The 26,704-nt window shown below is 52.5% G+C and overlaps 2 protein-coding genes across 5 annotated transcripts; both read left to right on the top strand.

The window, feature by feature from the left end:
* Positions 1-887: 887 nt before the first annotated feature.
* ATG101 (autophagy related 101) lies at positions 888-9,065 on the top strand. Of its 3 annotated transcripts, XM_035256701.3 has the most exons (5): positions 888-1,152; positions 1,241-1,373; positions 4,044-4,279; positions 5,131-5,453; positions 8,369-9,065. In XM_035256701.3, the coding sequence occupies exons 4-5, from the start codon at positions 5,202-5,204 to the stop codon at positions 8,771-8,773; spliced, it is 657 nt and encodes a 218-aa protein (XP_035112592.1). In that variant the 5' UTR covers positions 888-1,152; positions 1,241-1,373; positions 4,044-4,279; positions 5,131-5,201; the 3' UTR covers positions 8,774-9,065. The 3 variants fall into 3 exon arrangements, with proteins under 3 accessions (XP_035112592.1, XP_078192721.1, XP_009002087.1); XM_078336595.1 differs by lacking the exon at positions 4,044-4,279; XM_009003839.5 differs by lacking the exons at positions 1,241-1,373; positions 4,044-4,279.
* A 2,257-nt stretch (positions 9,066-11,322) lies between these two features.
* On the top strand, positions 11,323-14,840 carry SMIM41 (small integral membrane protein 41). 2 transcript variants are annotated; one of them, XM_035256702.3, is made up of 2 exons: positions 11,323-11,741; positions 14,348-14,840. In XM_035256702.3, exon 1 carries the CDS (start codon positions 11,348-11,350, stop codon positions 11,633-11,635), a length of 288 nt encoding a protein of 95 aa, XP_035112593.2. In that variant the 5' UTR covers positions 11,323-11,347; the 3' UTR covers positions 11,636-11,741; positions 14,348-14,840. The 2 variants fall into 2 exon arrangements, with proteins under 2 accessions (XP_035112593.2, XP_035112594.2); XM_035256703.3 differs by having other exon boundaries at positions 11,827-14,840.
* Positions 14,841-26,704: the final 11,864 nt, after the last annotated feature.

The following is a 26,704-nucleotide window of genomic DNA, read 5'->3' as shown; positions in this document are numbered from 1 at the left end:
CTGCTCCTGGCTTACAACCTGCATGGAGAACCGGACACGTTCCAGGAAGTTACACAACACTAAAAGTACACTTGTACTGATATTACACTTTACAGGTCACATATCTTTCATATGAGTTATCTCCTGTGATCCTCACCACAGCCGCCTGTTTATAGAGAGCATCAGAAAGGATGAGTGATGTCAAGGGTCACGCAGAGAAGCAATGGCCGAATTACAAGTCTCCAAAGGACTGTCACCAGACTGGTCACTGGGGAGTACCAAGTAGTGCTGCTGTATAAAGCCAACACTTCGAGATGAAGCCCTTTCTCCAGCATCTGTGTGGTTGGGAGGCCGGGGATCCAGTTATGCACATTGAACAAGCTCAAGTTTTGCAATCCACTGGGCACCCTACAGCACAGAGGTGTAGGACCTCTCTCTACGGGGTATGCCCCTCATCTTGTGGAGATCGGTGCCCTTTCCAGGCCTCTCAGTCTGGACTGAGTTGGGCACATGTCTGCGTTCACGGGCCGGGCACGCAGCCGATGACTCCGCTCGGCCTAGGGAGGCGGCGGAGAGCCCATCCGGCTCCTTCCTTCCCTCCCGTCTCTATGGCGGAAGTGAGTTGTGCCGGCCGAAACACCACTGCGTTCTCAGAGGTGGGCTGAATGGACTCGTCCATATGAGGGGGATCTTCCTCACCATCAAATCTTAGAATCCGAGAAAGAACCACGAAAGGAGTAGCCTCCAGATCAGAGAGCAACGCATGACTATCTGTATATGCTCCTGTGACTATGCGGACGATGCGTCCGGCTGCATGCGTGCGGAGGCCCGGCCAGCTGGGCACGTGCCCCCTCCGGGGCCGCGGGATCTGGTGAGCCTCCCGGCGCGCTGGGGGCGGTGCGGCTTCCGGTCCCGGCTCAGCCTCCGACCGGGGTAGTCTGGTCTCTGAGAGCCCGGTCGTGGACGGGGTTAGGGGAGGTGGGAGCTGTTTTAACTGTCTGGCCCCTCTCCTGTGCAGGCGTGGGCATCCCCCGGGGTGGCGGAACGAGGGTACTCCTCCAGCTTCCGAGTCCGGTCAGCCTGGGCGCGGGGCGCCGCCCCCGAGACACCCGAGGACTCCAGTCCTCCCTGGTTCCTTGGACGGTGGAGGTTCGCGCATAGTGGCGGCGAGAGGTACGGGACCCGGGCGGGCATTCCTTCCTGCGTCCCTCCCGAGTCTCTTGATATGAAGCCAAATAGCTTTCTGTTTTTTTGCCTTCAGCCTGTCTCTTGTGGCTCAGCGCCGCGGGGAGGTTGACGCATACCTGCGGAGGTCGCACCTGGGCGTGAGGAGGAGGAGGAGGAAGGGCATGAGCCAAGCCTGAGGAATCCGTGGTCCGGACTCTACCCTCTAGGTGGGAATAGGCGTACCCTGCCCTCCAGCCAGGCTTGAGAAGGAGGCTGTTAGCTTCTGCCCCTCGGGGGCACCAGAGGGATGAGACTTTGCAGACCCTAATCTGGTGGGCCCTGCTGCTTACTGCTCATTGTGGGGCAAAGGACAAGGTTTTCCCAGACCAAATGTGGCTGCTGGGAAGGAGAATGGGGTTGGTCAGGACAGATTTCTTGGAGGAGTATATCCTAAAATAGCATGTAGAATGAGGGGGGAACCCGGGCTTAGGTCAAAAATGAGCTGTATGGGTTGTATGAATGATTGCGGGGGACACAAGAGGGAAAAGTCGTGGAAGAAAGGGCGCCAGACCAGAGCCAGGAGTCTCTAGATGGGAAGAACCTGCTGGATGGAGTTAAAATAGAGGGCGAAATGAGCAAGAGAGCCTTTCTCTCTCTCTCTCTCTCTCTTTTTTTTTTTTTTTTTTTTTTTAGACAGATTCTTGCTCTGTTACCCAGGCTGGAGTGCAATAGTGCCGTCTAGGCTAGCTGCAACCTCTGCCTCTCAGGTTTAAGCGATTCTCCTGCCTCAGCCTCCCGAGTAGCTGGGACTACAGGCGCCACCACCATGCCTGGCTAATTTTTGTATTTTTAGGAGAGACGGGGTTTCACCATATTGGCCAGGCTGGTCTCCAACTCCTGACCTTGTGACCTGCCTGCCTCGGCCTCCCAAAGTGTTGGGATTACAGGCGTAAGCCACCATGCCCAGCTGCCCTTCTCGTTCTTGCTGCAAGCGTGTATGATAAACTAATCCAGCAACCCCTGCAAGAAGCTGGAATTCCTGGGTTGGGATGAATTGAGCAGTAGTTTTGTACTAGGTACTAGGAATCACCATTATAGTGATGAATATGGTCTCTGCCCTATAAACACAATATAGGAATTGTCTGTCTAGTGGTAGAGACAAAAACAAAACATGATGGTGCTTGATACCCGATCGTGCTTGATACCTGATTGCCAGGTGAGAGGCAGAACTGGGCTGATCTCTGTGCAGTCCAAAGACTGTTGTCCATATCCTGTGCTGAGCACCAGTTTAAAAGGGGCAGAGATGGCTGGGCACGGTGGCTCATGCCTGTAATCCCAGCACTTTGGGAGGCCGAGGCAGGCAGATTACCTGAGGTAAGGAGTTCGAGACCAGCCTTGCCAACATGGGGTAGCCCCATCTCTACTAAAAATACAAAAATAAGTCAGGGATAGTGATGCATACTTGTAATCCTAGCTACTTGGGAGTCTGAGGCAGGAGAATCACTTGAACCTGGGAGGTGGAGGTTGTAGTGAGCTATGATCGTGTCACTGCACTCCAGCCTGGGTGACAGTGAGACTCCATCTCAGAAAAAAAAAAAAGATTTTAAAAGGGGCAGAGACAAACTGAAATATACTTCTTATATTCACCATCTGTCAACCAGATGAATGAAATATACTTAGAGGAGAGGTGCCAGGATTCCATGCAGATAAGAAATGACATGGCACAGGCATGGTTTTGAGGACTGGGGACCTTCAGCCTGTAGAAAGGGTGAGGGGGTGGTGGAAGAGCTGCCTCTAAATAAAGGCTCACTGTGGAAAAGAGGTGAGACTTATTTTGTGTGGCTTTGGGTACCAGAACTAAAACCAGTGGTTTGAAGTGCTAAGAGACAGATTCCTTCAGCAGAAAGAATAACTGGACTGGGTGTGGTAATCCCAGCACTTTGGGAGCCCAAGCGGGTGGATCAGGAGTTGGAGACCAGCTTGGGCAACATGGCGAAACCCTGTCTCTACTAAAAATACAAAAAATTAGCCAGGTGTGGTGGTGTGCGCCTGTAGTCCCAGCTGCTTGGAGGCTGGGATGGGAACCTGGGAGGCAGAAGTTGCAGTGAGCAGAGGATCATGCCACTGTACTCCAATCTGGTTGATGGAGTGAGACCCCATCTCAAAAAAATAAAAAAAATAAAAATAACTGAATAGAACTGGTTGTTGTGAGAGGTAGTGAATTCTCTGTCAGGGAAGTTTGCAAGCTGAACACTCTCAGCTGAGGAACTTGAAGTTCTGTCTCCCTCTGGGCATGGATTTGTTAGTTTCTACATTCTGGTTCTCAAGTCTGTTGTTCTGTCCTCCCCACTGCCTCCACTCCTGCGGTATAGCCTTGCATCCTCTCTTGGCAATAACAATATAATAATGAATTACAGCAGCTACTACTTCCTGGATGTTTACTGCTTGTCAGGTTCTGCTTTCAGTGTTTTACAAATGCTCACTCATTCAGCCCGCAAGATAACTCTTTCACGGTAGCCATTATTAACTCCTTTGCATACATGGCAGGTAGCTGTTAAGCAGTCTGCCCAGATCATGAGCCTGGAGCAAGTGGCAGAGTGGAGTTCCAGTCTAGGTTGTCTGGCTTTTAAGTCATGGTTTTTCACTACTAGTCTACTGTATTTTATGTGTGTTACCTTAACTCTCACTACTATCCCAGTTTGCAAATAAGAAGTTCAGAGAGGTTGAGGGATTTACTTAAGGTCACAGAGCAAGATGTGGATGAGGTGGGATTCAGAGCCAGGACTGTTGGGCATGAAACCCCCACACCTGATTATGCTGCTTCCATAACTACATCCACCGTAGTGGCCTCTAACTGACTTCTCTGCCCTGCCTTTGTGCCTTCTTTAAATCCACAGGTTTTTACCCTAGAATCTGTGGTGTGGCTGTCCCAGGTGAGACTTGGACTATGTGCCTCAGTCATGGTTTAAAGCCCGGACCTCCTGCCTTCATTGACTTCTCAGGGCAGCTGTGACCTCAGCACAGTAGAGAGCCATCCTTTGCCCTTTAGCCCAGACCTCCTGCCTTCATTGACTTCTCAGAGCAGCTGTGACCTCAGCACAGTAGAGTGCCATTCTTTGCCCTTTAGCCAGAGGTACTTTTCTTTTTCAAAAATTTCTTGTATTACTTTTTTTTTTTTCTTTTTGAGACAGGGTCTCACTTTGTCACCCAGGCTGGAGCACAGTGGCATCATCTCAGCTCACTGCAGCCTCAACCTCCCAGGTTCAGGTGATCCTCTTGCCCCAGCCCCTCAAGTAGGTGGAACTCCAGGCACTTGCCACCAGGCCTGGCTAATTTTTTGCACTTTTGGTGGAGATGGGGCGTCATCATGTTGCCGCCCAGTCTGGTCTTGAACTTTTGAGCTCAAGTGATTTGCATTGTCCTCCCAAATTGCTGGGATTACAGGTGTGAGCCACTGCACCCGGCCCAGAGGTACATTTCTAATGCACAGATTCAATCTTGGCACAGTGATGCATTGACTCTTCACTGCTCTTAGGACAGAGTGCTGATGCCTTAACCTGGTCACTCAAGGTCCCAGGAAATCAGACTCCAATCTTCCTGTGCTGCTTATTCCCCACCTCGGACTCTCTCCATGGTGATAATGTTCACTTTGCCTACTTTTCCTTCATCCTGTCAGCCTGAGGGCAGGGGCTGTGCTTGCCTTTGAATGGCTAGTGCCTGACAGATGTTGCACAGTGAGCATGTGCTGTAAACTACATTGAAGGCCATAAAATGGAATCCGGGCCTGTCCTTTGGACGATAACTTTGAAGCTCTTGCCCTTTCTGATCCTGAGAGTTGATGATTCTCTCTGGTAGTCTGTGCTGCCAAAATGCAGAGAAGGGCCAGTGGAGGCAGAAGCTGAGCTGAGCCTAGAAGGAAGTGAACAGATAACCTGTGGACTGTTGAAGAAGATGTCAGCATTCTGACCTGCGCTTCTCTTGCAGGGTGGCCCTTGGGTAGGAAATCCCTGTCTTTGTCCTCGTTCCCCACGTTGGTGTGGGTTACTGGCTGCAGGATGAACTGTCGCTCGGAGGTGCTAGAGGTGTCGGTGGAGGGCCGGCAGGTGGAGGAGGCCTTGCTGGCTGTGCTGCACACGGTGCTTCTGCACCGGAGCACGGGCAAGTTCCACTATAAGAAGGAGGGCACCTACTCCATTGGCACCGTGGGCACCCAGGATGTCGACTGTGACTTCATCGACTTCACCTACGTTCGTGTCTCTTCTGAGGAACTGGACCGTGCCCTGCGCAAGGTTGTTGGGGAGTTCAAGGTAAGGGTGTGGCACAGCGGGTGGCAGGGGGACCTCGAGTGCCCCTCCATCTCAGCTTGCTCTGGACCCAACCTCCTGAGTGTGTGTATTGGATTCTTTCAGGTTCTGAGGAACAGGTGTGTGGAGTGCTCCTCTTCAGGGGAGGGCGTGTGTGTCTGTGTGTGTTGGGGGGTGGAGTGGAGGAGGGAGACACTCATAAATGTGCCTAGGGGTAAAAGGGATAGCAGGAAGCCCTAACAGCGTTGGCGGCCAGGCCCCTCGGCCATCCTTGCTTCTGTGGTCTTGACCTCTCTGGGACAGCTCTCTCTACTTCTGCTTCCACTTTTCCTTTCCCACATGAGACTCCCCTAGAGGGCGGCTTGCTTAGCTCAGGTGGCTGCCATCCAAGATGGAGTGTCCCTGATGGCAGTGTGGCATGTGTTTGTGAGTGCCTGGGTAGGAAAAAGATATGGAAGGGACACAGCAGGCTGCTGATGTTGGTCACCTCAGGAGGTGGGAGTGGTAGTGTGGTTTTCCTGTGGTCAGAGTCAGTGTCATCATTTTATTGAGTGGGTACTTTTAAGTTTTAAAGTAGTAAACATAATTTTTATTTTCTTTTATTTTTTTAAATTGCATTTTAGGTTTTGGGATAATTTTTCTCTCTTCCTTTTTTAATTTTTTTGAGACAGAATCTCACTGTGTCACCCCAATCGTGAACTCCTGGGCCTTGAGCAGTCCTCCCACCTCAGCTTTCCAAACAGCTAGGACCACAGGTGTACACCACCACCACCATCCCCAGCTAATAGTTGAAGAATTTTTTGTCACGGCTGGTGGCTCACAACCAGTTGTCTCAGCACTTTGGGAGACTGAGGTGGTGAGATTGCTTGAGCCCAGGAGTTGAAGACCAGCCCTGGAAGCATGGCAAAACTCTGTCTCTACAAACAATAAATTAGTGGTACATGGCAGCACATGCCTATAGTCCCAGACACTTGAGCAGCTGAGGCGGGAGAACTGCTTGAGCTTAGGAGTTCGAGGCTGCAGTGAGCCATGATCATGCCACCGTACTCCAGCATGGGTGACAGAGCAAGACCCTGTCAAAAAGAAGAAAAGAATTTTTTTTATAGAGAATGGGTGTTACTGTGTTGCCCAGGCTGGTCTCGAACTCCAGGTTGGTCTTGAATTACTGGCATGAGCCAGTGTGCCCATGCCTGTAATTTTTCTTTTAAAGGCATCTGCTCTGGTGTTAGAACACAGGGGAGCGGTGTGTCTGACTGTCATTCCATAAATGTTTACAGAGTTCTCCACTGTGCTAGACACTGTGTGCACATTGCAGGGGGTTGCCCAGGGTCACGTAAAAGCTATCCCCCGTTGGCCCTCCAAACCCAGAAAGGGCAGGTCTGTAAGCGGTTTCCTAGTCACCCTTAAGAGAAGCAGTAGCATTCAGCCCTCTGTCCTCCAGGTGTCCGTGAGAGGAAGGTGCCACAGAGAGGTTAAGAGCATGGGCTTTGGGGCCGGGCTCTACCACCCGGCAAGTGTGTGACTTTCGGCTAGTGGCTCCACTCAAAATTGGAATAATAATCCTATTTACCTCAAAGGGCGGTGCACCGCAAGGACTAAATAAGTCAAATATGTCCAATGTTTGGAACAGAACCTGTTACACAGTAAGCATTACAGGTGTGTTAGCCATTCAAGATTGCATGACCTTGGTTTGTCAGTGAAGGAGAGCCTCTTCCCTGATAAGGATTTTAGGCATCCTTATCCTCTGGGGTGGCATTAAGTCAGGCGGAAAGGAGCTTCTGGGTCCTGGGTGCCCTCAGAAGAGGAGTATGGGGCTACCCACACCCATGGGGTGGCATGGGCAGAATCACTGGACTGGATGGTCATATTTGCTTCTCAGGGTAGAGGAGGGAGAGGCGCCAGGTATGGTCTGTCCTGGTACTTCCCTTCCCCATTCTGTTGCTTGGTTTCCTTCTTTATGAGTAAGGATCCCTGGGCTCTACAATTCCCTCTTCCTGCTTTCATAAAAGAGACTGTGGACTGGGCGCAGTGGCTTTCGACTGTAATCCCAGCACTTTGAGAGGCTGAAGCAGGAGGATTGCTTGAGCCCAGGAGTTCCAGACCAGTCTGGATAACGTAACAATACCCTGACTCCAACAAAATAAAAAAAAAATTAAAAATTAGCCAAGTGTGCTTACAGTATCAGCTACTCAGGAGGCTGAGGTGGGACCCAGGAGTCCGAGGCTGCAGTGAGCCATGATTGCTCCAGTGCACTCCAGCATGGGTGACAGAGTAAGGCCCAGTCTCTTAAAAAAAAAAAAATACCGAAAGGATTATGTTTAATTGGCAGTGGAGAAGACAAATACAGGTTACAGCGAAGAGGGAGATGTTGATGAGGTGATTTGAGAGAACATTTTGAAGGACATGGGCTAAAGGGGTGGTGGTGTGGAAGGAGAAGGCCTTTAATGGAAAGGTGAAAAGCAAGGATTTTGAAATGAGACAATCCAGATTCCAACCCCGGTCCAGCCATTCATAGGCATGTGACTCTTGCAAGCTACCTGACTCCTCTAAGCCTCGTGCTGCCTGAGTGAGAGTTCACGGGGTTTGTTGAGAGGAGCCAGTGGGGTTGTGTGTGTAGTTGCTGGCTCAGAATACGTGCCTACAGACCAGTTATTCCTGTAATAATCAGTTCTTCACCACGCTGGAGGAGTTGAGTTTGGAGACAGATTTCGTTGGTTTGCTTGCACTACACAATTTCTGGCTGGCAGTTTGCTGTGTCACTTCACCCAAGTCCTTTACCCTCTCCCAGTCTTGTTTCCTTGCCATCCCTGCATGATTACTGTAGCTCAGAGAGCATAATTCCTTGGGGCGTGGGAAGCAGCACTCACAGGCGGGAGCTCAGAGGCCTCAGCTTGCTCATTCGTTCCCTTCTTCCCCAGGATGCACTGCGCAACTCTGGTGGCGATGGGCTGGGGCAGATGTCCTTGGAGTTCTACCAGAAGAAGAAGTCTCGCTGGCCTTTCTCAGACGAGTGCATCCCATGGGAAGTGTGGACGGTCAAGGTGCATGTGGTAGCCCTGGCCACAGAGCAGGAGCGGCAGATCTGCAGGGAAAAGGTGGGCGAGAAACTCTGTGAGAAGATCATCAACATCGTGGAGGTGATGAATCGGCACGAGTACCTACCCAAGATGCCCACACAGTCGGAGGTGGATAATGTGTTTGACACAGGCTTGCGGGACGTGCAGCCCTACCTCTACAAGATCTCCTTCCAGATCACTGATGCCCTGGGCACCTCCGTCACCACCACCATGCGCAGGCTCATCAAAGACACCCTTGCCCTCTGAGCCCACCCGGTTTCTGGGAGCTCCTCGATGGCTCCCAGACCTCGGCTTTGGGGGGTTGTGCTGTTAGGCCTGTGGGCCTTGGAACCTGCCCTGGGTCATGCGTGAGACTTGGAAGGGGCGGTGCTGGTTTTGTTTTGTGGTTGCCAGCCTCTGGTCATCCTTTCACCTTTGCAGACGGTTCAGTCCTGCCTGTACTCTCTCCATACCCCTGGTGGGCCCCTTCCTTCTCTACTGTATAGAAGAGCCACCACTAGCATGGGGAATAAAGTTGAGAATGTGAGTTTGGGTGGAACCATCTCCCCTTGGCTTGTGTCTGCCCCGACGTGTTAACACTTTCTGGCATTCCTATGAGGACACAGGTTTGTATTGAGAGCATTATTCCAAGATGAAGTGGGCGGATGGGATTAAAGGCATATTAAAAACTCTGTCTGGATATTCACACAAAGCAGGTGTTACCCAGATGTGGCCGTAACCAATCCCATGAATGAAGGTACATTGGAGGGTGAGGGTCTCTTGCTTTTGGATGTGACTAAGCTGCTTCTCCTCCCTTTTTCTCCACCAATCTACTCCCTAGTTTAATACTTCCAAACTCTACTTTTTTTTCTAAACGTTCATTTTGCAGATTATTTCATCACCCAGGTATTGAGCCCAGGACCCATTAGTTATTTTTCTGATCCTCTCCCTCTTCCTACCCTCCAAAAGGCCCCAGTGTGCATTGTTCCCCTCTGTGTGTCCATGTGTTCTCATCATGTAGCTCCCACTTAGATGTGAGAACATGTGGTATTTGGTTTTCTGTTCCCTTGTTATCTCCTCCCTTTCTAGGGAAGCTGTGACATCCCTGGCCTTTATGTTACTGGTCTTGCTTCATCATGGACCCAGAGAGTAACTTCTCTGCCTTCACAGAGTGCACACAGATCCCCACGTGCACCAGAAGGGTCATCTGATGTGGGGAGGTGTCTGGAGACAGATGGGTCAGCTTGAGACTACCTGGCATCTGGTGACACTTCTAGCTTGGGCTGGGTCTTACCATTGCCTCAGGAACTCACATTCATTTCCACACCCACATACTCCAGCCCCCTTGTGTGCTGTGCGCTCATCGATACAGTCCATGTTTCACAATGCTTTGGGCTGCTTCTGAGCCAGTTCTAAACAGACTAAGTGAATTGTGTGTAGGGAGGGATGCTAATGGGAGAAATGGGGTGGGAGTAGGGGGGTCTTGTCTATGGTCCTGGAGCAGGGTAGGTAGCCAGGATGGCCAGGAAGTGTTTGCATTTGGAATGTGCTTTTCCCATTTCAAGTCACCCTTGGCCACGTGTTGTTTCCTGATAAGTTTTGTGATGTTCTACTCGATCTCTGGGGCATCAGAGTTGGAGCATTCAGGAGGGGTGTTTATAGTTGGAGAAGGCCTATTTGTAGCAAGTTCTCGATAGTATGTGATCCCCACTTGGCATGGTGCAGTTCGGGGACTCTTCCTGTTTTCCTCCCAGCAAGCCGTCAGCTAATCTAATCCCTTCTGAGGGGTTGACTGGTACAGGTATTGGCTGGTAGTGACTTTATTTTTTAAAAGAAGACTCAAGGCTTGCTATGGAATTTTTTGGTAGACCTGGCAGGAGGGTCTTCCTTCCCTATCTGCTTTTCCAGTCTGTGCTTTTCTGCAGCTGGACTCTGCTCCACAACTCCTCCACTGGCTTGGCCACGAGACGCCTAGTTGGCAGTGGGCTGCCCGGTGCACAGCACAGCAACATTTCCATCCCTTCTGGCATTGTGATTTCCCTGAAGTGAGGGACTGATTTGTCCAGGGTCAGGACTGGAGTTCTGGTGGCTCAAATCTGTGCTCTCCTGTTGGTCTGTAAATGTGGCTCTCCTTGGCCTGTGGGGCCTGAGAAAATGTGTGGGGTGGACCTTGAAATCCCCATGCTCTGCTCTGCTCTGCCTGAATGTCTCCCTGCTGTGGAGTCTGCAGGAGGCACTGTCTTGCTTGTCCAGCCCCAGGAAGCTTCCAGAAGGGATGACAGACAAGGAAGGGTGGGAGTCACTTATCCTCAGGGCTGCCTGTGTGCCTCCTGGCTCAGCAGTCACCTGGGCCACCTGGCAGCATAGAACTTTGGTATAGGGACAAAAAGCCCAAGAAAGGGGACAGTCGCTTTTGTCTCCTTTGTCTTGTGTCCTGCTTAGAGGGGCAGCACCCCAGCCTGCACGTGGGAATGGGGTCTGAAGATCTGCTCAGGGCTCTGCCCAGGTGGACCTCTTGGCCCTCTTTGCGAAGGGGAGGGACTCTTGGGGACAGGGTTCCTGGTTTTGGCTGGCTAGACTCGCACGGGGGTGCCTATGGGCCAAGGGGATGAGAAGAAATAAGGCGGCCCCGCCCCAGAGTCCCGGCCTGTGGGCCAGTAGCCCACAGCGGCTGGAGCTCTGTCTAGGAAGGGCACAAGCACTCTGCGCAGCGGGTGGGGGCGTAGGGCGCCTGGGGTCCGCCCCTTAGTTCCCTCCCTGACGCAGCCGTTTGCCCGCCCGCCAGCCTGGCCTCCCGCACATCTGGCGATCCCACCACATCTGGGCAGCAGGCGCTGGAGCATGAACGGCTCTCAGGCGGGCCCTGCGGCTGGAGCCGCCTGGCTGAGCTCCTGCTGCAACCAGTCGGGGTCGCCGCCGGAGCCCCCCGAGGGGCCGCGCGCGGTGCAGGCGGTGGTGCTGGGCGTGCTGTCCCTGCTGGTGCTCTGTGGGGTCCTGTTCCTGGGCGGCGGCCTCCTCCTCCGCGCCCAGGGCCTGACAGCGCTGCTGGCCCGCGAGCAGCGTACGTCCCGCGAGCCCGAGCCCGGCAATGCCCGCGGAGAGAACAGCGATGACGACGACCACTCCTAGGCGCCCAGTTGCGCTCGGAGGTCTTCCGTCCCCGTGCCGCCCCGGACTCCGCGCGGACGGCTGCTGCGGTTCCTACCCCTTTTCCGAAGCGGCGTGCCCCACACAGGTGAGAGGGCAGGGATCGGGAGTACGGGCGTGGGGGCCTGGAAGGCTCCAGTAGCTTCCTTACTGAGGGGCTTATCCGGTTGCAGCAAGGCACCTGTTTGTCAGCGACTCCGGTTCCCAGCTCCGTAAGTCCACGGTGGGTGGGGCTGCAGCCACCCAGGTGTGCGGGATCACACACCCTGCCCCGGATGGTGTCTCCCGCAGCTCTGGCCCCCTCTTCCCGTCTTAAGTTTTCCCACCTTATGCCCTTTTTCTAGGAGCAGAAGCTGCTGTGCAACTGTAGGGTGGTTGTGGAGGCAGGAGGATGACAGAGGAGGGAGTCCAGAGGCCGCAGCGTGCTTTGGGGGCTTCTTCCCTGGACCCTGCCCTCACCTCCACGGTCTGCATCTGCTCCAGCCCCTATAGGTCCTAGGCCCAATTCTGCACTCCATGGGGCTGAGGAGACAGGCAGACAGCTTCAGCCTTTGGTCTCAGCTTCCTGAAGTCTTTTCCCTGGAAGGGGGCTTGAGGGAGATTCTTTGCCTGGACTTCCTTCCTCTTGAGACAGGGAGGAGAGTGTGGTTATGTTGAAGGCAGAGCCAGGGGCCTGGGTGGCCCTGGGCATGGGGAGGTGTGTGGAAGGCTCTTCCCTGGCCGCTGCTTATGTCGTGGAGCAGTGGGGTGGGGGAGCAGATGTAACCCAGAGCAAGGAGCTTTGTGTGGTGTGTGTTGTGGGGCGTGGATGGCAGGGTTCCCAGCAGCTGGGGGGCCTCAGAAGCACTGCTCCAGGAAGTGGGGCTGAGGACTCCCAGCTATGGGGGCTCTCTCTGGGTGTCTCGCTCTGTCTCTCCAAGGACAGGAGCCATCTGGAGGGAAGGGCCTGGATGACCCGAGGACAAGGTAACTACAGACCAAGGCCACCTGGGAAGAGCCACAGAGGCTGGAGAGGCCTTCACTGTTCCTTCCCTCTGTTCAGCTTTGCACCTAGGAGCCCCTGGAGGTTTCTGTGGGTGGAAATGTTTGTTTTTTGAGGGTGACTTTGGCCTCTCTTACCCCCTGATTCTGGAGCCCCCCCCCAACTTGTCTGGGGTAGGGCAGGGTCCCGGTTTCCCTCCAAGAAAGGAGTCAGGTTGGGTGCCTGTGAGGGGCAGGGGGAGGATGCGGGCAGGTGCAGCTAAGTAGCTGCGAAGCTGATGACGACGTGTGATCTCTGCCCAGCAGCCCAGGATTTGGCGTTAATCCCACACTGGGCTTGCTGAGCCAGGGACTTCTCACCTCAGGGCCGCTGCCCCTGCCCCCTAAGTAGGAGGGCTGTCCAGGGCCCTGAGGGGTGTGTGCCACGTGTGTGTTACTGTACCTGGCACAGGCAGGGGGCTGGGTCCAGGGGACATTCCTGCCTCCCTTTTCTGGAGGAGAGGATGGGAACTTCCTCTCTTGATTGTACCCAGTTTCTTCCAGACGCCTTGCCTGTCACCCTCTGGCCCCATGCTCTCCTCTCCTTTCCCCGCTGGGAGAGAGGGTCCCCAGATCATGGGGAACCCCTTCCTTATACATACAGGGAAGCTCAGAGAACAGTAAGTGACATGCTCATGTGAATGACAGAGCCGGAAGCAGACTCTGGGCCCTGATTCCAAGTTCATGGCCCATTCTGGCACTTGGGGGCCCCTCTTGTTCTGTCCTCCCCTGCTTTCTTTTCACTCTTTGAGATGCTGGTGCAAAATATGGCCTCTCTTCATACATTTGTGAATCAGGTGTGGACCCCCAAACCTCTGTGTCACTGCCCCCTTCCTGTCCTTGCTTCCCCAGGGCCCTCCCTGCCCTCTGTCTACAGGGAGCAGTCTTCCAGATGCCAGCAACAGCTTCCTAGCCAGCTGGGCTCAGCTTTTCTGGCCTGAACCTGAGTGGGGGATGGGCTCAGAGGGTCAGCTGGAATAAACATCCATGGAAAAAAATCCAAGCCGTCAGAGCCAGGGATCAGGGCTGAAGGCTGATGACCTTTGGTTTGGTCTTTGGGCTCAAGTTGCTGTGGTGTGAGGGTATAGAGCAATTTGGTGCTGGGAAGGGCTTTGCCCCCAGCATCTTCATGTCTGCTCACACCCAGGACAGGGCCGGGGCTGGGGATAGAGGCAGGGGCAAAGGCTTTCTTCCTCCAACTTCCTCCTGTTACTGTTCCTGGGCCCAGTGCTTGGAAAGGAGGCCGTGGGGTGTGCCAGAGACCTCAGTGTTCCTTCGGGAAGAGACTGAGATGTTTGTCATGGAACTCTGACCCCGGTCAAGGCTGTTAGGCTGAGTGGGCAGGAAAGAATGTGGAAAATTGGGAAGTGGGTGCTGCTGTCACCCCATCTCTCAGGCTCCAGCTGGTAGTGAGAGGTGGGGGGATGGGTGCAGGCCTGAGTGCCAGGGAGAGAAGCCAGGTACTTGGAAACCCAGCCAGCTCCCTTAGCCTGCACTGTCCATGGGGGAAGGGCTGGGGCAGCTGATGGGTTCAGACCTTGCCCTCACCTTCCTCCAGCCCCTGAGATTTTCCCTAAGCTGGGAAAGGCTGTGAGGGGTTTATGCAGTCCCTTCCTCACCATCCACATCGTGCGGCTCCCTCTCCAGAAAAGATGGGGGTGGTTCTCTCTACAGATTCCTGAGCCCTGCATCATCTGCTGACCAGAGAGCCCACTCTCCTGCTGCCCCTCTGGGGAACTCATGCCACCCTCAGCTCATTCTTGATGCAGATGACAGACTGGGAGATACCTGGCTCGTGGTGAGACCTCAACCTGGGATCCTTGCACCCAGCCGCTGCCTCTGAACTGCTCTGCTGGACTGCAGGAAGTCCTCGGTGTGGGCCTGCACACTCCCAGCCCGCTTGGGGCCTGCTGCATGTCCTGGGCACTGAAGTGGCCACACGTCCTGGATGCTTGGCGCAGCAGGTGCTGGCTGTGCCCTCTGCCTTCTGGCCTCTGAGGACATGAGTGCACACCTGTCCTGTCTGGTGTGAGGCAGCAGTGGTCTGACAGTGACCCGCCCCTGCTCCGAGTCAGTGCCTCCCATTTGCAGACCTGTGGCGCCCCTGCCATCCAGAAATGCTGCATCACTTTCGGTGGCCTCTCATTAAATATGCTGGTGATGCAAATTTCTGGTCTACCCTCTATGTCTCCAGCTCTTGACTCTAGGAGTTAGTGGTTTGTTCCCTGGCTCCCCTCCAGTTTGACCTGCTTCTAGCATATATAGCAACCTCAGCCCCTGTCCCCTGGCCTCTTCTCAGTGGTGGCCTTTCCCCTTGCACCCTCAGATCCACATCTTCCAAGGGTGGGTGTGAGGTGGGGGGGGGGGGCGGGGGGCAGAAAGCCACTCTCGTCAGCACTCGGCTGCCCCCGTGTGGCCAATGTGGGCAAAAGCGCCACTTCATTCAACCACTCACTGCTGGGGTCTCATCAGAGTCCAACCTGAGCCCTGGCTTTTGAGAGTGGATTCGTGAACATGTGCATGGAATTCTAGATTGCAAAACCTTCCTAAACCTCAGTCTCTTCGTTTATAAAGTGGCGATGACAATATCACTGGTTTGTCATTGACCAAATAGGTAACATGCTTGTTCATTGAAAAAAGTCTTTCTGCACAGTGATCATCCTGTAGCATCATTATTTTCCCTAAATCTGACCATCCCCAGAGAAGAAAGAAGAGAAGAGAAGAAGGAGGAGAGGAGGAGAAGAGGGAGAAGAGGAGAGAAGTATAGAACTCATCAGAAGTATAGAACCAGGAGAGAGGCATAGAACCCACTCTCTGTTCCTGGAAACACTTCATCATATTCTTTTTCATGAGTGTTTACTGAGTGATCACTCTGTGCCAGGCATGCTCTGGGGCGTGGGGATGAGGAGATAAACAAGACAGAGCCCCTGCCCCTGCAGAGCTCACAGTCTAGTAAAGAGCGGGCTCACAAAACTGAAGTTAAAATAGACAATAAAAAGAGCCCAGAGCAAAAGAGCAGACAGCAGAGAGTGAGAGCTCCACTGGGGTTAGCAAAGTGCAACTCACAGAGGAGGTGGCATCACCACTGGGCATTCACCTGGCAAGAAGGGGGCAAGAGCATTTCAGGCAGAGATTTGGAGGGGTGAAGCAGCGAGCTTCAGAAACAGGTGGGCTGGGGCAGGGCAGGCAAGGGAGGTGTGACCAGGGCAGTGGGTAGGGGGGCCTGGGCAGGAGTTGGAGCTTACACCAGGAACAGCGAAGCATCTGGAGGGTTTCAAGCCAGAAGTGACATGGTAAGATCTGGATCTGAAAGAACTGGGGGGTAAGTTTGTGGTGGGGGTAGCAGGCTGGAAGCAGAGAAGAGGCAAGGAGGCTGTTGTCAAAACCCAGCAAAAATGATAGTCGCCAGGACTGGGGGTAAGAAGAGGGCCAGAGCTGGGACACTGGCTTTGGTCACTGATCAGATGTGAGGGATGAGGGAGAGGGAGGAGGGGAGGATGATGCTCTGGTTTCCGGTCTGAATACTGCGTGTGTGGTGGTGCCACCCACTGAGAGGATGTGTTATCAGTTAGGACTTTTTTGGTCTGAATTTATAGAAAACGCAAACTATATTTGGCTCAGGCAGAAGGGAACGTATTGGCCCATGTAACTGAAAAGTCTAGGGGTGGCTCTGGCCTCAGGCCCAGCATGATTCAGGGCCCCATGGTGGGAGCAGGCCTCAGTTTCCCCTCCTCCTGTAGCTCTGCTTGCCTGCGTTGACTTCTGGCAGTAGAGCCTGGTGGTCGAGAGCAAGGACTCTGTAATCACACGGCCTGGATTTGAATTCAGGCACCGTAGTGATTAGCTGAGTGGCCTGACAAGGCCCTTAACCTCTCTGTGGCTCAATTCCCTCCTCCTTAGGGTTGGAAAAATAGGGCCCAGCTCATGCCACGTTTTGTCAGGACAAAGTAGGATCCACACATGTAGGGAGCTTGGCAAACACCAGACGCCAAGAAAATGCATGTGAGTGTTGGCGGTGTGCGTTCCCCGCCTCCACATGAGGCAGACGTTGGCTTTACGGCCTCTCGGGTTCAAACCTATCAGGAAAGAGGGAGGGCTTCTCCTACGTCACTTGGACCAAACCCTGGAGTTTGCTGCCATTGATCCTGGTTGACTCTGTGCTAACCCTGAAACAGTCCTATGCTGAGAATATGGAATGTTCTAGACTTTGGTCACATGCTGTACTTGGATTAGGGTAGAGGTGGAGGGAACACCACAGACCACAGGGTCCAAAGTAGGGGGCTGTCTGTTCACCAGAGCTGGGCCTGGTCAGTCTGGGGTGAACAGATGCTGGGTGGCCACAAGCTAACCCATGTCTGCTGCTGATGGGGCATGGGCAGAGGGGCAGCCGATGAGCTCAGCTGTGGCACCTTGAGTTGGAGGGGAGCCATCAGATGGACAATGAGTGTGTAGGACTGGGGTTCAGCAGAGAGAGTTCTGAGCCCTGATGCTGCTGGAGGTGGAAAGTGAAGCTGCAGGAATGCATCAGAATGAGGCGAGGAGGCAGGAGATGGGGGCCGCAGCCCTAGCAGGGGCAGGGATAGGAGCACTCAGGGAGGTGGGGGGAGGCCGTGGAGTGGGCTCTCTTGGCAGCTGAGGAAGAGACGATTTTGGAAACTGAGGGATTGGCCAGGGGCCTCCGTGCCCCGAGCAGTTCTGGGCTGCTGGGAGGGGACCTCCAGCCTGGAGCCTTGGAGGGGAGAAGTGGGGGAGACTTCTGCCCAGCTGAACTGCTCCCACCCCTACGCCTCAGCCTCCAAACAAAGCTCCATACAGAAGAAGATGGTGCTGCGGTTGCCTGTGGCCTGCCAGCCCACTGCAAGGAGAGGAACAGACTTGCGAGGACACACTCCTTCATGCTGTGTGAATGCTTTCCCAGGCACCTGTCTTATCTAGGCATAATCAGACGATACAAAATCAAACAAACATGCAAAAAGGATCCTCATCCTGCTCCACAGCTGCCAGGCTGCCCTCCCAGTCACATCTGACTTCCGCAAGGCTTCTGTGAATCCTGCCAGGAGGCCAAGGCTGCAGCCGCATGCCCATAACCACGCCCACGCCCACGCCCACGCCCACACCTACACCCACGGCTCCTCTGGATATCCACTTGCCCCAGCTCAGAGTTGAGGCCTCTCAAGATCCCTTCTTGACAGGCTGTGCTTTATGGCCATGCCTTCGACCCTTTCAAACTGCTCACTCTGACATTGTCACTCTGGTCCCTTGACCTCCTTTACCTCTGCTTCCTCCCTGACCCTCAGCCCCTTCCTGCCCCGCTGCCCCACTTCCAGTGTGGATTGCATGTGCATTACCTCAGTCACTGTCTTGCCATGTGCTAACCTCACTCCATCCACAGAACCATCCTGGTGAAACCTGAATCCTGGATGACTGCAACTCTCTGTTCTTTGAACTTTTACCCAAGCTGCTGCTGCCCCCAAAGAACATCACACCCCTGAGCCGACTGATGGCATGAGAATGGTCACTGGGTCACACTGCCTGGCCTTCGCCATAGCCAGCTCTCTCTCCTGGTGCATTGTTGCAAACCTTCCTGCTCTTTCAAACCTGACCTGCCGCCTCCCAACTCCGCTCAGGTGGCCTCTCCTCCTCCTACTTCCCACGGAAAAGAAGCAGGCAGAGGAGGGCCAGGCCCCCGCCCCTGCAGCCCCTCCACCCCATGCTGAGCCGGTCCCCGCCCCCCACCCCCACTCGATTCTTCAGTTGCTCCTCTGCTGGCTGTCGCGTCCAAGCACACTCCGGTTTCTGCCACCTTAAAATAGCGCTCTTTTGCACCCACTGCCGCCTCCGGTTACTATCCTATGTCTCACTTGTCTCTATAGCCAAACTTCTCCAAAGAGTTACCCACGCTTGCTGTCCCCACTTCCTGGCCTCCACCCCACCTAAGCTGATGGCCAGGTCGTCAGATCCCCTGGGTGGTTGTTGCAGAAGCTGCTCTCCCAGCCACTTCTGCGGTGGCTGACCCCTTCTCACAGCTCTCCTCCTGCTCCTGTGGCAGTTCCCACAGAAGCTCGGTGCCATCAACAGGAAGGAGGAAACTGTGGGCTCCAGAACACTGCTGGGGCTCCCGCCGGGTCTGCTGCTTACGGTGTGAGTGAAATCCTCTCCATCCTCAGGAAAATGAAATCATGATCACACTCACCTGTCGACACTCAAAGGAGATGAAGTGCACCTCAGTGTCCAGGCACCTGGGCTCTGGTGCGCTGCCGGGTTGGATCCAGGCTCCCTCAGCTGCCAGTCCTGCCCTTGGGGCATCCCCCTGTCTCCTTGAGAGTCTTCCTCTTTCTTCTCCCAACACCAAGTTCCTCCGGGCTCTTTCCTAGGCCTTCCCCTAGGCTCCCTCCACTTCCCCTGGATGGAAATCGCCATCTCTCTACCCATGGCTCTGAAATCAGCAGCCCCAGCCTAACCTGGCCCATGAATGCCATGTTAATCTGCCCACCCATACTACAGAGATTTATTGGGCGGCTGCTGTCCCAGGCACTAGAGAGCATGTTGTATGTGGGACAGGGGGTCTCTGTCCCATGGAGCCTGCAGACTTGCTGGTGAGAAGGGCCCTTCGGTGTGCTTGTAAGCAAATGCATGAGGTGCCTGCAGAGAGTGATTGTGCTGCAGGGTGACGGGATGGAGACCTGTGGGTGACTTTGGTGAAGGTGGCCAGGGAAAGCTTCTCCAAGGAGATGACACTTGATCTGAGACCTGACCTGTGAGGAGACTCCAGCCAGGGAAGATCTGGGGCATAGTGTTCCTGCCAGAGGGACAGGAAGCTCCTGGGGTGGGAGTGAGCCTGGTGTGTCTGAGGGGCAACCAAGAGACCAGTGCGGCTGGGAAGGAATGCGGTCGGGGTGGAAGGCGCCAGAGCACGCCCACAGCCAGGTTTTTCCCTCGGGAGCCATCTCCCTGGCAGGTTCTGCATCTAGAGGATGGTTTCTCCACCCCAGCAGCTGTCCCTGATTCCCCTCTGCAGCCAGTGTGTCACCAAATATGGTCCTTTCTGCCTGATGGAAAACTTCATTCCATGTCCCCAGCCACCACCTCTCCTTGCACCTGGTCCCCGTGTCCCTGGGGCTTCTCAGCCCACCCATCCTCCACACTGTCGTCAGAGTTGTCTTTAGAAGAGGAGCGTTGTGTCTGGCCACGCTGTCCATTGTCTGTTTCACACTCCCTCAACGTGGTGTCCACTGCTCATAGAATGGCCTCTTTCTGTGGCCCCCAAACTGCTGCCCTCTTGGGTCTCTGCTCCTGCATCTGTCGCTACTGTGCCTCACCTGCTCCACCATCTCCAGTCTTCTGGGCCTTTGAGGATGCTGTGCCCACCCCTCTGCCAGGCACCGAGACTTCAGTGGCCATGGAGGAGTGCTAGGCTCCAACCATTCACCTGCTCACTCATCCAGCTTCCACTGCTTATAAAGCTGGTACTGTGTGCCAGGCACTGCTCCAGGCACTGAAGGAACAAAACTGGTGGAATTCCCTGCCCCTGTGCTGCCTGCTTTCTTGTGAGGTGAGATGGATGATAAACCACACAATTTAAAAATAGAGCCTGTCAGATGGCATATTAACTCCTGGGGCTGCCCTAACAAATACCACAAGCTGGGTGGCTTGAAACAGCAGAAATGCATTCTCTGATTGTTCTGGAGGCCAGAAGTAGGAAAGTTAGGTGCTGGCAGGGCCATGCTCCCTCTGAAACCTATAGGGGGGTCAGGCACAGTGGCTCACATCCCTAATCCCAGCACTTTGGGAGGTTGAGGTAGGAGGATCACTTGAGGCCAGGAGTTCAAGGCAACATAGTGAGACCCCTCCCCCATCTCTACAAAAACATTAAAAAATTAGCCGGACATGGTGGTGGGTGTCAGCTACTCTGGAGGCTGAGGCAAGAGAATCACTTGAGCCTGGAAGGCTGAGGCTGCAGCGGTGATTGTGCCATGCATTCCAGCCTGGGCAACAGAGTGAGACCCCCCCATCTTCAAAAAAGTAAAACAACTCGGGTGCAGTGGCTCATGCCTGTAATCCCAGCACTTTGGGAGGCTGAGGTGGGCAGATCACCTGAGGTCAGGAGTTTGAGACCAGCCTGGCCAACCTGGTGAAACCCCATCTCTACTAAATACAAAAAATTAGCTGGGCGTGATGGCGCTTGCCTGTAATCCCAGCTACTCAGGAGGCTGAGGCAGGAAAATCGCTTGAACCCGGGAGACAGAGGTTTCGGTGAGCCAAGATTGCACTGAGCCAAGATTGCGCCGTTGTACTCCAGCCTGGGCAACAAGAGTGAAACTCCTCTCTAAATAAATAAATAAATAAAACTAAAATGAAAAATACCTGCAGGAGAATCCGTCCTTGCCTCCGCCTGGCTTCTGGTGGTGGCTAGCAATATCTGCGTCCCTCGGCTTGCAGCTGCACAGCTCATGTCTCACCATGTGGTGTGCTCCCAGGTCTCCTCCAAATTTCTTATAAAGACACCAGTCATTTTGGATTTGGGGGCCTGCTCCAGTCCAGTATGGCCTCATCTTACTCTAACTAATGACACCTGCAATGATCCTACTTCCAAATCAGGTCACGTTCTGAAGTTCTCAGGGATAGAACTGTAGCACGTCTCTTTTTGGGGGGACACAGTTCAACCTATGGAGCAAAGCAAAGTAGGGAGGGCACATGAGAGAGCAGGGGAAAGGCTGGAATCGTAAATGGGATCATCAGGGCAGGTGTCGCCAGGAAGTTGTTCTTTATTTATCTATGTGTTTATTTCTCGGCTCACTACAACCTCTATCTCAGCTCAGCCAACTCTCTTTCCTTGTTTTTATTATTTTTTCTTATGAAAACAGGGTCTCATTCTGTCGCCAGGTGGGAGTGCAGTGGTGCAATCCCAGGTTCAAGTGATTCTTCTGCCTCAGCCTCCTAAGTAGCTGGGATGATAGGTGTGCACCACCAACTTGGCTATTTTTTTTTTTTTTGAGATGAAGTCTCACTCTGTTGCCAGGCTGGAATGCATTGGCTCGATCTTGGCTCACTGCAACCTCTGCCTCCTGGGTTCAAACGATTCTCCTGCCTCAGCCTCCCAAGTATCTGGGACTACAGGCACATGCCACCATGCCTGGCTAATTTTTGTATTTTTAGTAGAGACGGAGTTTCACCATATTGGCCAGGATGGTCTCAATCTCTTGACCTCATGATTTGCCCGCCTTGGCCTCCCAAAGTGCTGGGATTACATGTGTGAGCTTCTGTGCCTGGCTAACCTGGCTCATTTTTTGTATTTTTGGTAGAGATGGAGTTTCATCATGTTGGTCAGACTGGGTCAGGCTGGTCTTGAACTCCTGACCTCAAGTGACCCACCCACCTCCGCCTCCTACAGTGATGGGATTACAGGCGTGATTCACCATGCCTGGCCAAGAAGGAGTTATTTGAGTGAAGACCTAAATGAGAGTGAGCAATAGAGGGGGGAGGGGGCGGGAGGAAGCACTTCAGGCCATGGGACAAGTGCTGAGACCCAGAGGAAGGAGCGTGCCTGCTGTGGTCAGGGAAATGAAGGGAGGCCCAGGGCGCTGCAATGGATGAGCAAGGGAGCACTGATGGGAACACAGAGAGGCTGCCCATGAAGGGGCTCTGCCGTGGAGAGCCAGAAAATGGACTTGTCTTGCACATTTTTCTCAGGAAGACACTGAAGAGTGTGCTCTACCCAAACCAGAGTGTCAACCTGGAATGACGGTGACCTCTTCATGCTCTGGAGAGAGGAAAGACCAGACAGCCTGTCTCTAAGCTCTCAGGCCAGAGAGTGGGGCAGTCTTGCTGGCTGGAAATCCACAGATGGCCAGCGAGAAGGACAGCTTCTTCTTGAATACAGTCCCCATGCTTGGCTGCCATCCTCACCATCCTCCCAATACACACCGAACCTCACTGGATGCCCAAGATGCATTTTAGTGAAGGATCAAGTAAGGGTTCTAAACCCACAAAGAGATGGAGCTTAGCCAACTCTCTCCTTTTTTTGTTTTTATTTGTATTTTATTTTTCTTATGAAAACAGGATCTCACTCTGTCACCAGGCTGGAGTGCAGTGGCGCAATCATGGCTCACTCTAGTGTCAGACTCTTGGGCTCAAGTGATCCTCCCATCTCAGCCTCCCCAGTAGCTGGGATTATAGATGTGCACTGCCACATCTGGCTATCTCCTTTCCACCATATACAGCTCCCTGACGTTTTTGCTCCATGGTCCCCTATTCGTTCCCATCACGGGTTTCAGGTTTCAGGTGGCCATTCAGGGAGCTGTTCTCAGCCTGAGCTTCTGCTCTTTCCACAGGAGGAGATCCTGGGGGCTTCAACTCCAGCTCCATCTTTCTCTGCTGGAATCTGTCTCTTCTTGAGCAACCCAAACCCCTTCACCCCTACGAGAGCTACTCTTCGTTGAAGTCCACAGTCTATGTGAACTCTCCTCTTTTCGTGACTTTGAACCCATTCCTTGCAAAACAGTCTGGCTCAAGGTGGATGTACCTCCATCTTGGACTGGTTTGCATGATAAGAGCCCCTATATTAGCTGGGAACTTCCCTGCTGGAGCCATCTGCTTGAATGCCTGGTCCGTTAGGATGGGGATTTCTGTGGTTTTGCACTGAACATAGAGACCCATGGGGAAAGATGCTATTGAACAAATGGCACTGCCCTTAAATTTCTCAGTTGATCACAGAATGGTGGTGGGGGTGGGGTGGGGGCGTGGAGGACTGTAAATGTATCATAGCTCCTTAACTTTCTTTCTTTCTTTCTTTCTTTCTTTTTTTTTAGCTCCTTAACTTTCTTAAGCAAAAATGCGTTAACTCCCAGAAAGTCCTAGAATCTCACGGAGGCACATTGGAGTTGGTCATATGACATGCTGCGGGCGTGCACAGAAGATTTAGGAAAGTGTTAACAGCAAAGTTTCAGGAGGACAGCTGGTAGACTTACTGTCAAGCTCATCTTTTGGATTTAGCAATAATGAAGTTTTGTGGGGAAATGGAATAACCCCAAAATGTTTTCAAGGCTGTCAATTCTTTAATTATCACTCTTCATGGATTTGCATTTTTCCCAGTATGCAGGCGGGGTGGAGAGGGACATGGTCTGTAATTGATTGAAAATTTAAACAGCATGCTCTGGTACCCCAGAGGGCGTTCCAGAGGCTATGAAAACATGGGGGCCAGACTCAGCCACTTCAAAAGCGCAGGTGGCTGGTGAATTTTGAATGTATCTTTTTGTTTCAAATGTCTTTGTCACAAACCAAATGTTACAAGAATTGCTGGGGCAATGAATTAAAAGTAGAAACAATGTTTCATCCTTTGTCATTTGAGAGAAATGATGAATATTTCAAAACCATTTGTCAGAAAGCCGGAGTTAAGTCCCACTTCTTCTCCCCCAGATCAAGGCAGTGTTCCTTTCAGTGGGTTCCAAGGTCCCCTAGCCCCAATGGACTTTCATGGATGTTATTTGAAAAAAGGGTGGTTAATAAACTTTGGGATTTTGTGTTAGGCAAAGATAAACAGGCTTCTTTACGGCAGTTATTTAAAGAAGCATTACTATGCCAATATTATGATGAATCTAAAAGAGAGATAGAGGATTTCACAGCAGATTTGGTCAAATAATTCTTTTTCCTCCTTCTTTTTTTAAAGGAGCATCTCATGGGACCGCCATTCCAACAGACATGCTTTGGGAAACATTCTAAAACCTTCCCTTTGGAAGAGCAGAAAAATTTTAGAAAAATAAAATAAAATCATGCCACTTCAGATGCATTTCCTTTGCTTTGTCAGGACAACAGTATAAAATTAATTTCGCCGGGCACAGTGGCTCATGCCTGTAATCCCAGCACTTTGGGAGGCCAAGGCGGGTGAATCACGAGGTCAAGAGATCGAGACCATCCTGGTCAACATGGTGAAACCCCGTCTCTACTGAAAAATACAAAAATTAGCTGGGCATGGTGGCATGCACCTGTAGTCCCAGCTACTCGGGAGGCTGAGGCAGGAGAATTGCTTGAACCCAGGAGGCAGAGGTTGCAGTGAGATGAGATCGCGACATTGCACTCCAGCCTGGGCGACAGAGTGAGACTCCATTTCAAAAAAAAAAAATTAATTTTATTTCCAAGGATTGTAGCGCCCTATTGCTAAATTTAAATTTACTTTTTTTTCCCCCCAAAGAGTGATTTAGAAAACACACATTTTGGAACTACAACTTATATGAAACAAACCTCTACAGGGAGTGAAGACCAAGTACGTTTGATAATTTCATATAGGATGGAAACGTTGTCCCAGAATTTCATTTTTGCCGCAACTACTTTACTCAAACTTTGTTGTACTCTGCGGTTCTGGCAACTTGGCTGGCTTTCCTTTAGCGTGGTCATCGCAGGAAGGCCCGTTCCTTGCAGGCAGGCTATTTTGTTTGCTGATCTCTAAGGCGGCCCAGCAACCTTGTTGTCTAGAATGAACTGACCCAGAGACTGGGGTCAGTAGCCTGGGCCATTGGCTGAGGTATGGGGATTCGGGGCCAAGCCCAGGGAACCTAAAGGCCTGACCTGTGTCTCTGCTGGGAAGTTGGCTGTATTGGCCAAGAGACTGGTGATGTTTTACTAAATTAATCGAGCTTCTCTTGGTATGTCTTTACCATGTTATACATTGGGAACTTTAGCTTCTGAGTTGTACTGCTGGCTTCTGTGGTTATGGCTGGAGATCGTCATGTTGGCTCCATTGCTGGACTAACATAATGGAAATGGACAGGTTCTTTATTTTTATCTTTATTGTAGACATGGGGTTTCACCATGTTGGTCAGGCTGGACTCAAACTCCCGACTTCAGGTGATCTGCCTGCCTCAGACTCCCAAAGTGCTGGGATTATAGCCGTGAGCCATTGTGCCCAGCCAGATTCTTTATTCAACTAGATTATCGTTGAACAAAAGCAATGCTTTTGGAAAAAACTGGCCAGTTGCAGTGGCTCACGCCTGTAATCCCAGCACTATGGGAGGCCAAGTCAGGTAGATCATCTGAGGTCAGGAATTTGAGACCAGCCTGATCAATATGGTGAAACCCTGTCTGTACAAAAATATAAGAATTGGCTAAGTGTGGGGGCAGGCACCTGTAATCCCAGCTACTTGGGAGGCTGAGGCATGAGAATTACTTGAACTACGGAGGCAGAGGTTGCAGCGAGCCAAGATTGAGCCTGGGCTATAGAACAAGACTCCATCTCCAAAAAATTAAAAAAAGACAGAAAGAAAGAAAGAAAGAAAGAAAGAAAGAAAGAAAGAAAGAAAGAAAAATATAACTTGAACAATTCCCACAAAGCTTTTTGAATTATTATTATTGTTACTATTATTTGAGATGGTGTCTTGCTCTGTCACCCAGGCTGGAATGCAATGGTGCAATCTCTGCTCACTACAACCTCCGCCTCCCAAGGTTCAAGCGATTCTCCTGCTTCAGCCTCCTGAGTAGCTGGGATTACAGGCTTGCGCCACCACAGCCAGCTAATTTTTTGGTATGTATTTTTTAGTAGAGACAAGGTTTCATCATGTTTGCCAGGCTGGTCTCGAACTCCTGACCTCAGGTAATCTGTCTTCTTTGGCCTCCCAAACTGCTGGGATTACAAACCTGAGCCACTGCACCCGGCCAACACAAGGCTTTTTTTCTTGTTGGGTTAAGGCTCACTAAAGAGGGAAACTCCTGCGCGCACATCCAAGTAACTTGTGCTTTTGTACCCCGTGGGATATTGGTCAAGCTATTGCTTGGCCTCCAAAGGCACTTGCTGCTGACCATTTGCTGCTCCTCCCTCCTGCTGTGCTCTCACCTCTCGGCCTCTGCAGCACCCTTTGCTGTCCTCACCTTCTCTGTTTTCAATCAGTGCAGATGTTCTCTGGATGTAGTGGAGCTTCTGTCTGTCCTCTGGATCTCTCATTTTAAAGTCTAGCTTGAGCATCTTCACATGGTGCTGGGTCTCAAGAAGTTAGTTGTTGTCCTTCTGCTATAATATGACCATGGTCAAGGTAGGTCACAAGT

This window comes from Callithrix jacchus, chromosome 9, assembly GCF_049354715.1.
Source record: "Callithrix jacchus isolate 240 chromosome 9, calJac240_pri, whole genome shotgun sequence".
In the NCBI taxonomy this organism is placed as follows: Eukaryota; Metazoa; Chordata; class Mammalia; order Primates; family Cebidae; genus Callithrix; species Callithrix jacchus.
This window is presented reverse-complemented; position numbering and strand designations above follow the sequence as displayed.